This window comes from Myotis daubentonii, chromosome 7, assembly GCF_963259705.1.
Source record: "Myotis daubentonii chromosome 7, mMyoDau2.1, whole genome shotgun sequence".
In the NCBI taxonomy this organism is placed as follows: domain Eukaryota; kingdom Metazoa; phylum Chordata; class Mammalia; order Chiroptera; family Vespertilionidae; genus Myotis; species Myotis daubentonii.
This window is the reverse complement of record NC_081846.1, coordinates 10,461,927-10,477,385: the sequence shown is the minus strand read 5'-3', so window position 1 is coordinate 10,477,385 and position 15,459 is coordinate 10,461,927. Positions and strand designations below refer to the sequence as shown.

The 15,459-nt window shown below is 40.2% G+C and overlaps 1 protein-coding gene and 2 non-coding genes across 8 annotated transcripts in view; all 3 read right to left on the bottom strand.

Annotated features, from left to right (window-relative positions):
• The window catches only part of NOP58 (NOP58 ribonucleoprotein), a 30,959-nt gene extending 16,903 nt beyond the window's left edge, over positions 1–14,056 (bottom strand). For 2 of the 6 annotated variants that reach the window (XR_009453733.1, XM_059702800.1), the window contains exons 1-6: positions 13,787–14,056; positions 11,646–11,722; positions 9,343–9,395; positions 5,725–5,846; positions 3,697–3,833; positions 1,113–1,177 (exon numbers count right to left, since the gene is read on the bottom strand). Coding sequence is in view for 5 of the 6 variants with exons in the window: in XM_059702800.1 (XP_059558783.1) it covers positions 1,113–1,177; positions 3,697–3,833; positions 5,725–5,846; positions 9,343–9,395; positions 11,646–11,722; positions 13,787–13,831 (499 nt within the window). In the remaining variant the exon portion in view is untranslated. Of the gene's footprint in view, positions 1–1,112; positions 1,178–3,696; positions 3,834–5,724; positions 5,847–9,025; positions 9,219–9,342; positions 9,396–11,645; positions 11,729–13,786 lie in introns of those variants that run through there. The other 4 variants (XM_059702801.1, XM_059702805.1, XM_059702803.1 and 1 more) reach the window with 4 other exon arrangements.
• LOC132238977 (small nucleolar RNA SNORD70) lies at positions 9,165–9,249 on the bottom strand. The gene has a single exon (XR_009453939.1). It is a non-coding gene; the product is annotated as a small nucleolar RNA SNORD70 (small nucleolar RNA).
• On the bottom strand, positions 9,835–9,923 carry LOC132238976 (small nucleolar RNA SNORD70). The gene has a single exon (XR_009453938.1). It is a non-coding gene; the product is annotated as a small nucleolar RNA SNORD70 (small nucleolar RNA).
• Positions 14,057–15,459: the final 1,403 nt, after the last annotated feature.

The following is a 15,459-nucleotide window of genomic DNA, read 5'->3' as shown; positions in this document are numbered from 1 at the left end:
AACTGGTATTTCAAAAAATCACTAACACATTGCGTACTGCATAGAAATCTCTAAGACATACGCCAGGGACCGCATGTTTTTGGGCAAACTACACGTTATTTAAATCATCATAATGCACTTTAGGTGTTGTTTTTCAATAATTATAACATTTTTATTTACAAAAACAATTAAACAATTAAAGTTCCTAGTACTTTTTTAACGTATGGTACTGCGTAAAACATTTTCCTCTATGAAGAGGGGCCAAACAAAATTTACATAAGTATCTAGATTTGCTCCTTTTTCCATGGGCGTGAAAAACGAGAACACTTGTGAGCGGTCCTTAACAGATGGCGCACAAAACACGAGAAAACTCCTGAGCAGTATGAAATGTGTTAATGTGGAATGACCTATTATAAAATCAAGTGAAAATAGCAAAACATAGCACAATACAGTTCCCATAGAGTTTTAGCATTTTTCATGGAAGACAAATGAATTGGTCTACACTAATAACATCATTCATATATTTCCAACTAGTCTAAATTATGGGTAGTTTCTCCTTTTTCTATTCTGCATTTTCCAATTTTTAAAAAATACATTGTTATTGATTTCAGAGAGGAAGGGAGAGGGCGAGAGAGGCGGAAACATCAATGATGAGAGAGAATCATTGATTGGTTGCCTCCTGCACGCCCTCCACTGGGGATCGAGCCCACAACCCTGGCATGTGCCCTTGACCAGAATCGAACCGGGGACCCTTCAGTCCGCAGGTCGATGCTCTATCCACTGAGCCAAACCAGCTGGGACTCCAATTTCTTAGTAAGAGTTTTAGTTATGCCCTGGCCAGTGGGACTTAGTTGATTGAGTGTCCGCCCCAGCCCCAAGAGGTCACTGGTTTGATTCCCAGTCAGGGCAGACGTCCAGGTTGTGAGCTCAATCCCTGATCGGGGTACATGTGGGAAGCAGCCGATCAATGTTTTTCTCTCTCCTCTCCCCTCTAAAATCAATTAAAAAAAAAACATTTAAAAGAAAGAATTCCAGTTACTCTCTCTTTCTCAACAGAATTATAAAAGGTACAGTTTTAATAGCAGGAAAAAACCCATGCAGAACAGAGTAGACCTCACATTTACTATACTTACAAATTGCCTGGACAATCATTGTGTCCACTTTATCAGCACTAAATTTCAATCTATACCGGGACAAGCTGGGGAGAAGGAAGATAAATTACTAAGATAGCATTTATAAAAAGCATTTAATTAACATTTTAAAAACTTGTAAAATCCAAATCCCTCCCTCAGAACTAGTTTTAGTTTTACTTTTTCTACATGGGAAAATCAGTTCCAAGACCAGAAAATACACATTTAAGAAGAAAATAATACACCTGTCCTGCTATAACCTATAGTTCTGTAACATTCATTTATGAATGACAACTAGAATAATTCTGTATAGTACAGGTCATATTGATTCAGATTATTTTTACAGCGTTTTCTTAAAAATATATTTTATTGATTTTTTACAGAGAGAAATGGAGAGGGATAGAGAGTTAGAAACATCAATGAGAGAGAAACATCGATCAGCTGCCTCCTGCACACGCCCTACTGGAGATGTGCCTGCAACCAAGGTACATGCCCTTGACTGGAATCGAACCTGGGACTCTTCAGTCCGCAGCCCAATGCTGTATCCACTGAGCAAAACCAGTTAGGGCTTTTTATAGCATATTAACGTCTTTTACCAGCAGGCAAGGGGGAAAAATGCAGCATGGTAACACCTGAAAACAGAAAGCTATGGAGGAATAATCCTATATAATAAAAGTGTAGTATCCAAATTGTCCCCAACCGGCAGTTCAACGGGGGGAGGGGGTGCGCGGCCAGGGGAAGGAAGAGAAGCCGCTAGGGACCCTACCAGTGCACAAATTTCATGCACTAGGCCTCTAGTACTGTATAGAAAGATTTCTTAATCTTGGCACTATTAATCTCATGGGCCCGATAGTCTTTGTGGTAGGGGAGCTATTCTGTTCATTGTAGGATGTTTAGCAATACCCCTGGACTCTACCCACTATATCGTATTGTTATTTTTAACAATCCTCACCTGAGGAGTGAGGATATTCTCTCCATTGATTCTTCAGAGAGTGGAAGGGAGGGGAGAAGGGAGGAAGGGTGAAAGAGAAACATTGATGTGTGAGACATCAATTGTTTGCCCCTCCTGTCTCCCCGCTGGAGATTGAACATGCAACCCAAGTATATGCTCTTGACTAGGAATCAAATGCAAGACCCTCTGGTGCGCAGACTGATGCTCTAACTATTGTGCAAACTGCGCCCCCCGCCCCCTGGCCATGGCTACCTGTTATATATTAATAGCAGACCCCACCTGAAGTTGTAACAACCAAGTATGTCTCTACACATTGCCCAATGTCCTCTAAGGCAGTGATCACCAACAGGTGGTCCGCGAGGTCTGAAAGGTTGGCGACCACTGCTCTAAGGGATATGTGATTGAGAACCATTGTTGCACACAATGCCAATTTAATGACAAGCTTGACTCGACCCAGTGTAGCTATTTGTTCTCTCCTAGAATTGTTTATTACCAAGTTCTTTCTGACTTTTGTGCATTTTACTTATAAGTCAGCAGAGCTTTAACCCTCCATCAATCTATGCTCAATATTTTTTGTTCAAAGGTATAGACTTTTTTTTTTTTAAATATATTTTATTGACTTTTTACAGAGAGGAAGGGAGAGGGATAGAGAGTTAGAAACATCGATGAGAGAGAAGCATCAATCAGCTGCCTCCTGCACACCCCCCACTGGGGACGTGCCCGCAACCAAGGTGCATGCCCTTAAACAGAATCGAACCCGGGACTCTTCAGTCCCCAGGCCGACGCTCTATCCACTGAGCCAAACCGGCTAGGGCAAAGGTATAGACTTTTGTGTGCTATATTATTCTTTTAGTATAAATTTAATGTCAGTTTTACTGTTAATATTTTCAGGGCTATTGTTTTTGACAGTGCTCTGTTCACAAGGTTGCCTAAGTTTTGAGTAGTCTGACCTTAATCTTATTTTTCTTCACAAACCCTGTTATTTTAATTCAACTTCACAGAATGGCAAGCTTTTCAGGAACACATTACTGCAGCATAGCATAAATTCCTGTTCTAATGGACTAGTTAAATATGATAGGTCACCTGGCCGGCATGGCTCAGTGGTTGAACATCGACGTATGAACCAGGAGGTTATGGTTTGATTCCCGGTCAGGGCACATGCCCGGATTGCTGGCTCGATCCCCAGTGTGGGGCGTGCAGGAGGCAGCTGATCAATGATTGTCTCTCACCGATGTTCCTATCTCTCTATCTGTCTCCTCTACAATAAATAAAATCAAATCAAAACAGAGTAAAACAAGCAACAGAGATTAACACACAAAAAAGAGAGACCACAGCAGATGAGGAAAGTTTGGGAGATGGTAAATAGATGGAGGAGTAGCATATGATTCAGCAGAGGTAAGAAGGGGGGTGGGGAGGAGTCCAAGAGTTGTAGAGTCCAACACCAGAGAGGTAAAGGCCTACGGTGAGGGTTAGAGTTCAGGCAATAAAGCCAGAATGTCTGGGTTCAAATCAAGATACCAGCCAGTACTGACTTTGGGATCTACTACTGATTGTTATGAGAATCGTAGAATGTGCTTAGAACAGTACTATATAATTATTAAGTAAAAGCCAACTTTGTTTTCCAGTAAATCTTACCTGTGGGCCAACCCGAGACACATAGCCGCCATTTCACGTGGCTCTACCCCAGGTATTAATCCATCCATCTGTGAACGAATTCCTCTCATAAGTTCATTAACAACAGGACTATGGATGCAACTGAGATTCAGCTTTTCCTGTAATAACAAGAAACATTTGTATTAAATAAATAAAAATTATAAAAAGTTAAATACAGTTTAACCTACTTCTGTGTTTTATTGATGTGAGGAATCTTTTACTACCTTATTATTATTTATTTTCTTTTAAAAATTATAGGAGTAATTAAGAAAATTATAAAGGTAACATACACAGATTTTAATCAATAGCACTCTAGGACAAATAAATAAAAATCAAAATTTTGAGCCTTAAGCCCTTTTCCTACAGATAAATGTTAGCATCCCTTAAGTACTGCCAAATACACATATACATGTGCTAACCAACACCAGTATTTTGGGCCATACCACCCTGAACTTGTCTGATCTCCAAATATATACATGTTTTTTTTGTGTGTTTTTTTAAATATATTTTATTGATTTTTTACAGAGAGGAAGGGAGAGAGATAGAGAGTTAGAAACATCGATGAGAGAGAAATGTCGATCAGCTGCCTCCTGCACATCTCCCACCAGGGATGTGCCCGCAACCCAGGTACATGCCCTTGACCGGAATCAAACCTGGGACCTTTCAGTCCGCAGGCTGACGCTCTATCCACTGAGCCAAACCGGTTTCGGCCAAATATATACATGTTAATATGTATGTGTACACACATACAAAAACCTTCACAATACAGTTTAAGTTATTTACACACACCTTACAAACAGGATAGTAAATTTTGTTTTCCATACCTTCATTTTGTCATATTAAGTGTATTTGCTAACTCGGTCATACAAATCTACAGCTCTAGTCCATCAAATACAAACATACAAAATTGTATATACTGCATCATGTTTAAGAAACAAGTACTTAGAATGCATGAGTAATATTCAGTGTAATTTTTTAAATGGAGAAACTGAAAAGAAAAAATTAAAGTTACCCATAACCCCACCATTAAGCAATTTGCCGTTCTGCGTGTCTGCTTACAAACTTTTGCTAAAAGTTAATGTATTTTACATTATTTTAAAAATATTTATATTAAATAAATTTTTATTGATTGCAGAGAGGAAGAGAGAGATAGAAACATTAATGACTAGAGAGAATCATTGATAGGCTGCCTTCTGCACACCCCCTAACTAGGAATTGAGCCTGCAATCCGGGCATGTGCCCTTGACTGAAATCAACCCCAGGACCCTTCCATCCACAGCCCAATGCTCTATCCACAGAGCCAAACCAGCTAGAGCTAAAAGTTAATGTTTTTAACAGAAAAAAACAAACTAAGAATGAAGGTAGAGACTGACACCATCACAGAAAACTTCATGACCTGATCGTATTAGAAATAACCTATTTACACAAACTTCTTAAATTCATAATCCTGGCTTTAAAAACACTCAAAATTTCTAACTTTCCTACCTAGAAGATCCACAACATAAAATAATTCCAAAGATCAAACTATCACAACTGGCTCTCAAACGGTTCTGTTTTCCATTTTTGGGAGACTACTTTTTCAGTCTTTCCTTCCAATCTCACTTTATGTTTAACCTCTAGCAACTCTACCCCCTACTAAAGTTTTCTAACAAACACATACACTAAAAAAACAATGTCATGACTCCATTAACGTTTGGGGGGGGGGGGGGGGGTGACGTGCCTAAACTAAAATATGGCAGAATATACACAAATGGTTAACAGATGATCTCTAGGTGGCAGGATTAAAGCTATTTTTTTAAAAAAAATCTTTTTTTGGTGTATTTGAATTTCCTACAATGAACATACATGCTCAGCTCTGATAGTCATATTGAAATCAATGCTGTAGCCTAGGGAAAAAAGATAAAGTATGAGAACTTACGACGAACAACTCATTACAAAGCCCTAGCTTTGAAGTCAGGATGCTGTGTGCTGAGTTCTGATTAGAAGCCCGAGAGAAAACGGTACCTTTACCTTTATGACCCCTCCTAGTTTAGCATCAGCTACAGCCAGGGGTTCGTGGGCTTCTTTGACTATTTTCTTCAGAACTTTTTTCAGTTGCTTGTTGATTTTGCCCTCCATCAGAGCTGTGAATGCTTTTCAGGAAAAAGAAAAACAAGAGTTAATGCTCAAATTTTAACTGTAAGAGCTTAAGATCTTATTTAAATTTAAAAAATAAAACAAAATATACACTCCCTTTCAAAAGGGCTAAATTTAACATGATTTCTACAATGAAATGATAAACATGTTTTACAAGTTACACATTTCACATCATCTGACCTTGCCGCCCTCATTTCTGCTCCAGAACCAGGAGTTAAACGGAAGATTCTGCTGCTATGTAAACATACCGAAGTGGGGCCTAACCTTTGCTAATGCCCAATCCACAGGTGTCATCAGGCTTATAAACCTCCAACGATGGAAAAGTTATTACAAAGGCAGCCTGTTCAATTTCGGGACGGCTTTCATTTCGGTTAAGCTTTAAATCTGTTACTTTTATAACCCTCACCTTCCTTAGACCTACACTTAGATTGTCTGGATCCACATGAACTAACACCTCTTTTGATATCTGTTTGAGTTTTAGTTGAATTTAAAGTATGCCTGGCAAGAAGGAAGTTTGTCATAATTTCTAAGGCCAAGCATTTAGTCATCCAGATACTTGTTCTTTCCTCCTGACAATATCTCCATACATTTGAATTACACATCAATTTCATTTGTTACCTGGGAATATTGAAGGTGAAGACAAAAACATTTGGCTACCACACAGCCCTCTACACCCTAAAAAGCTAAGGTTCAACCTATTTTGGGGGGATCTAACCTTTTACATTTTGTACAATAATGAATCCTTAATAATTTACCTTTCTAATAAGAGTTGAATTCTTTCCTTACATAATTAAAAACTTCTAGGGGGGGGCAGACTAGAAAGGGTCAATGGGGAAAAGTTAGGGGACATATACTTTAAAACTCTCTACTCTAGATCTATTCTAACATTTACATTGAACTCCCCCTTTATAAAAAAAGTTCATTAGCCCTAACCGGTTTGGCTCAGTGGATAGAGCGTCGGTCTGGGGACTGAATGGTCCCAGGTTCGATTCCAGTCGGGGGAATGTACCGCGGTTGCGGGCACAGTCCCAGTGGGGGCGTGCAGGAGGCAGCTGATTGATGTTTCTCTCATTGATGTTTCTAACTCTCTATCCCTCTCCATTCCTCTCTGCAAAAAAATCAATAAAATATATTTTTTAAAAAAAGTTCATTAATTACTGTTCATATGCAGTTTAAAAAGATGACACATAGCCCTAACCAGTTTGGCTCAGTGGATAGAGCGTCGGCCTGCGGACTCAAGAGTCCCAGATTCGATTCCGGTCAAGGGCATGTACCTTCGTTGCGGGCATATCCCCAGTAGGGGGTGTGCAGGAGGCAGCTGATCGATGTTTCTCGCTCATCAATGTTTCTAACTCTCTATCCCTCTCCCTTCCTCTCTGTAAAAAAAAATCAATAAGATATATTTTAAAAATAAAATAAAAAGATGACATATAGATGGTGACAGGGAAAGGGGCTGCTGAGTCTTCCCTCTACTTATCTTCTCCACTGGCCACTGTTTAGTATCTCCTAGTAGTTCTCACTTTGTCCAAATGTAGGTTGGCCTATATTTTACTGTGACTATTTGGAAGACTTATTTTATATCTTAAAAATTTGACCAAGCGTAAAAATAAACCTTTTCACGCAAAAGTCATATCTGAATGTCTGGGACCAATATAAATTGACATTACACCTCATCGGATGCTTTCTTACAATATGGAGTGTTAACGCATAGTCTGACATCTGCAACCACTGAATTTTCGTTGTCACATCAAAACTGCCTTGTAACAGGCAGTGGGAAGTTTAATTCTCAGGAAGAACTCTGTTCTTAGTAATAGGCAATGTTAAAATTTCTGGTAAAACAGATGGGAAAAGGCATTGTAGAGGTTTCTGTGACCAGATTCCCGATAGAGCTTTCTACTTTCATTCATTTACCCCAAAATATTTATGTGCTAGAATCTAGGGGTTTGAGAGCAAACAACAGTCTCTGCCTTCATGGAACTTAGATTAAGGGGAGGGTCAGAGGGTTCTCACCTCGTATGGAATTTTCACTAAATATCTTACAATATTTTAAGAAATACCAAAAACCTGGTAGGGAAATGAAGCCTCAGTTTTATCATCTGAAAAATAGTGATATTACCTACTTCACAGGTTTGTTTCAAGATTTTGGAACGATGAATACAAAATCTGACAAACTCTATGTGATCAATATATTAGCTATAGTAAAAACTTGCTTCATGTTTAGGTAGAGGTTGGACCTATCCATTTAATAGTTTAATAAGGATTGGTCAGAAATGTCCCAAAAAGATTAAAGAGGTTATATACAAAATAAGTTCAAGAGACGCCACTCAGAATCAGGGCTTGCAGCTCTTTACAACTCTACTATGTGACTAATGCATCCGAGTGCATTTACCCATATTTAATTTTAAAGCTATGATGTACAGAACTGTATTTAAAAAATTCCCCAGGTAAAAATTATCATAGTTGTGCTTTATGGCGCTATAAGGCTTTTATTACCAATTTAGCAGCCCTAGAACCATTTTTAAAAATTAAAAAATTGGCCCATCGTTGGGTCTTCCTTCAGCTCACCCTTCTGCCAAGATTAGGATGGCCCATTAATAATCCAGCATATTTATTTAGTTGGATTCCTAAGTTTCACAAGAGAACTATATCTTTCTCCTGTAGCTGATGAAACAAATTATTTGGGTCTATCAAATTCATTAAGGCACGTCCTTACTTATGGCCCTTCATTTTCAAATTATACTTCAAGTAGGTGGCTGATTTGATATAGAATGTAAGCAACTGAAAATTTAGGGTTTTATATCTGGTCTCGTGTCCCCTAATATTAAAAAAACAACGTATAAAACCAATTGCTTACTGAAGTCGTCAATAAACCCTATTAACATATGTCTGTTGTCCTATCAGAACGACTAATTGAAGGATGAGCCATCCATTCTTCTAAAGCATAAAAAAACATGCCTCCTTAAGTAACAGCTCTTATGCCTCTCTGTAGTTTCATAATAAACAAACACAAACCTAAAGGTATTAGTTTTCCTAAAACTTTTAATAATGTTGTGCTTTTTCAAACTAAAAATGTTATCCTTGGAGAGCTGTTTTATTATTTCAACTGGGAATGCTGGCTATTCTCAACGTTACCATTGTAGCAGAATGATCAGAGCTGTGTGCTTGACCACATTACCTTGGTCCCTTGTAGAACAGCTTTTACTGAATTGTGCTTTAGCATTATGCTGTTGGTTTCCACAGGGAGATCAATTTAACCACTTCTCAGCTCTCATCACATGGGGGGGGGAAACCAGCCCTATGGTGAAAAAAGCTAACTCAATGTTGTCTCAGTGGTAGTGACGAATTTGTTAGATCACTTAAATTCAGTTCTGAAAAGAATGCATCATTGACAACATTGAATAAGGTTAACTCAGGCAACTGAAGCAAACAATTTTTTACTAAGGATAACAAATTGCCAAGATTAAAAACAAAAAAGCTAGTCTTTGACTTTACCTGCTAATGCTTCTGCTGTATCCTGAAATTTCTCAAAATGTTTTAGCTTAACTCTAGAAGAAAGAAAAAAATGTCATGCAGGCACACTGATTTCTGTAAAAGCCACATATTCAGGAAAGGGTGTCGGACTGTTTCCAAAGCATGCACTGATAAAAAGAATGTTAGGCTAGTAATGTTTGGACTATTATAGAGAAGGTTGTAGGCTTTGAAGGAATCAACAGCAAAGAGGTTGGCTACCACATCTAAACCGCAGGAAAGACGCTAAAGCTTCAACATCACCTCTGTTGCTTAAAGCTAGACTCAGATGCCTAAGAAAAGGCATGCGAGTCCGTCTTAGGCCAGGAATCTTATGACACTAATTTGTCATTCCAGTAAAAATACCATTAAACAACAGCTTATTGTCAGACCTGATTCCTGTCAACCTTATTTTAATTTTACTCCCACACTTATGTGCAGAGTAACATCATTTCATATGGAAACAAATACATTTAATCCATTGCTGTCTCAGTGGTAGTGACGAATATTTGAGTGAGATCACTTAGATTCAGTTCCAACAAGAATACATCATTGACAACAATGAATCAAGTTAACCCAGCCAATTAAAGCATATATCCCTTTAAAAAGAGAAAATTAGCCCTAGCCAGTTTGGCTCATTGGACAGAGCATCAGTCTGGGGATGGAAGGGTCCCGGGTTCAATTCCGGTCAAGGGCATATGTCCGGGTTGTGGGCTCAATCCCCAGTAGGGGGCATGCAGGAGGCTGCCAATAAATGATTCTCATCATTGATGTTTCTATCGCTCTCCTCCTCGCCCTTCCTCTCTGAAATCAATAAAAATATATTTTAGGGAGGGGGGAGGGGGGGAGGGAGAGAGAGAGAGAGAGAATATGAATGGGAATGAATTAGTCTTCTATTGTGTCTAAAATATTATCTTAAACAAGCTTTTCTTACCTGGTCAGAAACACCCTGTTGGCCCCTTAAATACATACCCAACAATACAAAGATTTAAGGGAAAAGTAGTAATTTCATTTGTCCTACCTCACTCACCCCTATTTGCACCCTTCTGCAGTGGCATTTGCTCATACCTCTCTGTATTTGTATAAATGCATATATAGATGCACAACATGGCAAAAATGGGATCACATTATACAAAATTTGAAGCATGGTTTTCTCAGTATATCATGGGCCACTCTCTAGATTTGTAAGAGATCTATAGATATACTAAAATTTATTCAACAATTACAGTACCAATAAGCATTATTTCAAATTTTGGGTTATGCCACTACAAATGATAGAACTACATATTTGTTTCTCTATTTCAGCGGTGTTCAACCTGTGGGTCGTGACCCCTTTGGTGATCGAACGACCCTTTCACAGGGGTCGCCTAAGACCATCCTGCATATCAGATATTTACATTATGATTCATAACAGTAGCAACATTACAATTATGAAGTAGCAACGAAAATAATTTTATGGTTGGGTCACAACATGAGGAACTGTATTTAAAGGGCTAGAAGGTTGAGAACCACTGAACTATTTAGTATGACATTTCTCTGGGTTCAACACTCTTTATCTTTAGCAAGCTTTAATAGTTTTCTATTCTTGTGAGTTTTTTATTAGCACTAGCAGGTGAATTATGAAACGACATAACCTAAATCCACATGTATCAAGATATTAGTCAGGTCCTTCCTAGGACCACATCCACTAAATGGGTTATTTCAAAAGGTGATTCACAGATGGTGGAAGCCATCATGACTACCTTGAGGAAAAGCCAGCTCTCTTTACCACTCATTCCTTAAGCTGGCATCAACATTACACTCTATTTTCTACTCCAGAGACCTTGGGGAACTCAGGTATACCTTTTCAGGATGTCCTACCTAGTTATTACTCCAGTGGGAGCTAGGAAGTAGAAGTCATAAAGAATGAATAAACTTCAAATTAAGTTAAAAAACACTGGAATAACACTAACTTAGAGAAACTAAAAGTTAAATCCATGCTTTTTGACAAATATTACTTTTAACAGAAATTTATACTTAATTCACAATCAGTTCATGCTTTGAAAGAACTTACGAAAAAGTACTTTCGTGTTGCTGCCCAATCTAGTCTGAAACTAATAAAAACTAGCAGAGATAGCTTATGCTCCAAACAAGGAAATCTAATAATTAGGCTCATACCAGTATCATTCCTGAAATACATTTTAAAAGTTATGAATATAACAATTATGTGAACGGAGGGGAGGGGTATGTATGTAAAAAGAACCCCTACAAATGTGAAATGCTATATTCTTATTTTCAAGGTGACTTACATTTTATTTGCTTTCTCAGGAGTTTCAAATTCTTTCCACAAACTATCAACCTCTTGAAGTTTCTTCTCATTCAAAACCTGTAATAAATATTTAAATAATTCTTAAAAATAGCACAGCTTAGCCCTAGCCAGTTGCTCAGTTCTTACAGCGTCGGCCCTCAGACTGAAGGGTCCCGAGTTAGATTCCAGTAAAGGGCACATACCACCCCCACCTGCAATATCAATCACTGCTTCTGCCTCTCTCCCTCCCTTCCACACTCTCTAAAAATCAATGGAAAAAATATCCTTGGGTGAGGATTAACGATAGATAAATAAATAAAAGCACAGCTTAGGCACCCATATACACCTACACACTTCAAGTACAACTGCACATGTAAAATGAGAATGGTGTAAGTTATTTTTTTCCTCTGAAATAATGAACCAGTTTTCTTGCCCAGTATAAAATTTTCAAATTAGTAGCTCACGTAGCACATTTAATAACTGGATGGAATCCAGAATGGGGGAGGGGGAGGAGAATGTCTTTGCTGAAAACTTTCTATCTTTAAGGACACCTTAACTCCTTCAAAAAGCCTATCGTATTCATACTTTCTTTAGAATACTTTTAATATGCCATTATTTTATACTGCCAATTAAACTGCCCTGCTGTCAACTGTAAGACATCCTAATTTCAAGGATGTTAAATTAAATAGGGGGGGAAATGCACCCTAAGATTGATCCTACCCAATCTTGTACTTGAGCAGTTAACTTATCACAGAGTACTGGTCAGGGTGTAGAGAAATAACTTGTATTCACTCTTGATTTAAGTGAAACTAAGAGGATTTCTTGAAGGCAATTTTGTAGCATCTATCAACATAAACCATGCATATCCTATATGATCAATTAACTACTTTCTATAGAATAAATTTTGTTATTCACTGCTAATCCTCTTAATATGAAGTATTACGGATTTCTCTAAAACTAAGATGCCATCAATTCTAAGACACATACTGACATTGAAAAATTTTAAATGCAAAGAAAAAAAAGGGGCACTTTAAATCTAAGAATCAGTTATTGACATTTAGGGATATATTCTTTAAGACTTTTTGACTGGGTGACATTTTATTTGTGCATACCGCACACTTAGCATACCATGGATGTAATCTTAGGTTTTAACGACCCAGAATTGCTGTGTATGAATATACCACCATTTATGCTTTTACTGATAAATATTTAGGCTATTGCTAAACTTTCCTTATCCTTCAGAAAACGTTGTTGTATGCACACACGTTGCATCTCTATAGAACAAGCTCCTGGAAGTGGAGCTCAGGAGAGTGGCCTCCATTTACCTCGTTCTTCCTAACATTTCAATAGCCTCCCAGGATACGAACGCCCCACTGCTCAATAATTTCCATGCTGATGAAACCTTAACTTCAGACTTTGCGTACTAAAACACCCTACTCTCAACTTGATCATCATCAACCCAGATTTCTTCCCTAGGTCGGTTTCAAATTTGAAATGACGGTTGCATCTCCACGTATAATAGACATCGCAAGCTTCCTGCAGCCAACCCGTTAACTCTTCAGTCCCCCCGCCCGACTGAAAACTCAGCCACCTGTTTCCCTTCCCTATCATCGCGCACCCACTTACTGACACCAAAACCCCGTTCAACCCATCAGCCAATCCCGTCAGTTCTACCTTTAAAATTCTCCCGAAGACCATCTTCCTATCAACCTCAATCAAAGCATCTTTATCTTGTCTGCTTTGATGCAAAACCACCCTGGCCTCCTCGCCTGCAGCCCTGCAATCCGGCCAGACAGCACAGGGAACCTATTCCTCTCGTGGGAACTTCTCAGCCACTCTTCAAAACACTCGGGCTAAAGCCCCAACTCCCTCATAACCTCTCAAACTCTAACAAGGCTTCTGTTCACCTCTCTCCAACCGGGCCAAACCCTCTCACCCAGAACCCTGCGCCCCACAGAGCGAGGCCACGTGCTCGCCGGAACACGCGCCTCCCGCGCCCAAAGCCGGGCCCTTCCTTTCAGAGCAGGGAGCATACAAGGCACCCCTGCGACCCTGAGCAGCGTCACCCCCTCCGGGAGTCTTTCCTCCTCCCACCGGCCCAACACCCGCCTTCCCCCTCCAACGGCTCACTCTCCCCTCTACCTTAAAGATGGCGTAGCCGACAGACGTTTCAAACAGCACCAGCATGGTTAGGCCGGGTCCGGGCGCCGCGCGACCCGCCGCGAGCTCTTATCCCAACAGAAAAAAGACCCGATGTGCGGCCCCCCAAGCCCGCAAGGCCGCGGCCGGCCCAGCACAAGCGCGCACGCTGCCCTGCAAAGCACCAGACCACGTTGCCTAAATGTTCCACACTGCACTGCGTGCAGCACGCGTGAACGCGCTTCTCCTCCACCGAGGATTCTGGGAAGCAGCGCACTTCCGGCGGGTGACGTGACGCGGAGAAGCGTAGCGGGACGTCACTTCCGCAATATTCCCGCCACGGGGAGTAGGGGAGGCGGGAGAAAACCACGGAATTGTCGCGAGATTTTGTCAGGCAACGCGTTTTTATGCCTGCAGACTGCACGGAGTCGAAATAAAACTTTGCTTACTATTATTTTTAGGGCTCGTATATGATGTATTCCATGTGTGTCTCGGTGTCTGCCGCAGGCATGTGTAATTTGAGAGATGCAAGCCGCTAGGCTGTACTCCTTGAAGAATGACAGCATGGTCGTCACAGTATCTGCGAGCTCTCCTGATGGTTCTTTCTGGCCAAAGGGATTGTTTTGCACAGATGTCTTTCAAATATATGTGGGCCTCTCCCCCGCACCCCCCCCCCTTTTTTTTACTGCAATGACTCTAGGGTGTGAATGTAGATGTTCTGTTCTTTTCTTAGTGTAATTGATAACCGGAACGGTGAGCCGAGGTGTTTTCCGGGGTTCGTGTCTCGGGATGTTGAAGAATGAGCTACGCGGACCAGAAGATTTAAGCAAAAGTGGGGAGAATTTATTACAAGCAGATTCAGACTCCCCACCGGGGAGGGGCCCAACGAATGGGTTTGCTTCTTAGCATATATGTGCTTCAAGCCTGCTCCATATCTATCTATGTCACCACCTGATTGATTCCCTCACTGTACCCAGCAACGAACCTGAACTTGCTGTTTCTATGTGTAGGGACGCCTTGTTTATTGCAGGCCTCCCTTGGTTTCCCATGCCTCCCGCTCTGTATCCAAAAACATTTTATTTTTTTTCAGCATGGCTGGTTTCTGTCATTAGGCTTGCTTAAACTGCCGTGTCTGCCCCTGTCTACGTTCTACCTGCCTTTGTTTCCCGCTGGATCCCTGCCCTAACTGCCTGCGTTTCAAGCTAACCCCTCTCATAATTTGCTTTTCTGATAACTTTCAGTCTCCTTGACTGGTTTAAATACCCCAATTCTTACACAAGTCTGGCTTCCAATAGCAGTAAAATTTCTTCCCTCACTTCCCAGTCCCAATATCCAGATTGCCTGCAAATATTAAAGAACAACCTCCCTGCCCTAGCTGGTTTGGCTCACTGGATATAGCCTCGGCCTGCGGACTGAAGGGTCCCAGGTTCGATTCCAGTCAAGGCATGTACCTTGGTTGCAGGCACATCCCCAGTAGGGTGTGTGCAGGAGGCAGCTGATCTATGCTTCTCTCTCATTGATGTTTCTAACTCTCTATCCCTCTCCCTTCCTCTCTGTAAAAAATCAATAAAATATATTTTTTAAAAGTTATAAAGAAAAAAAAAAGAACAACCTCCTGGAAGTTTCGGAACACTAGGGAACTTGATTTTCACAAGCAGCTCTGCAACCAGGCCTCA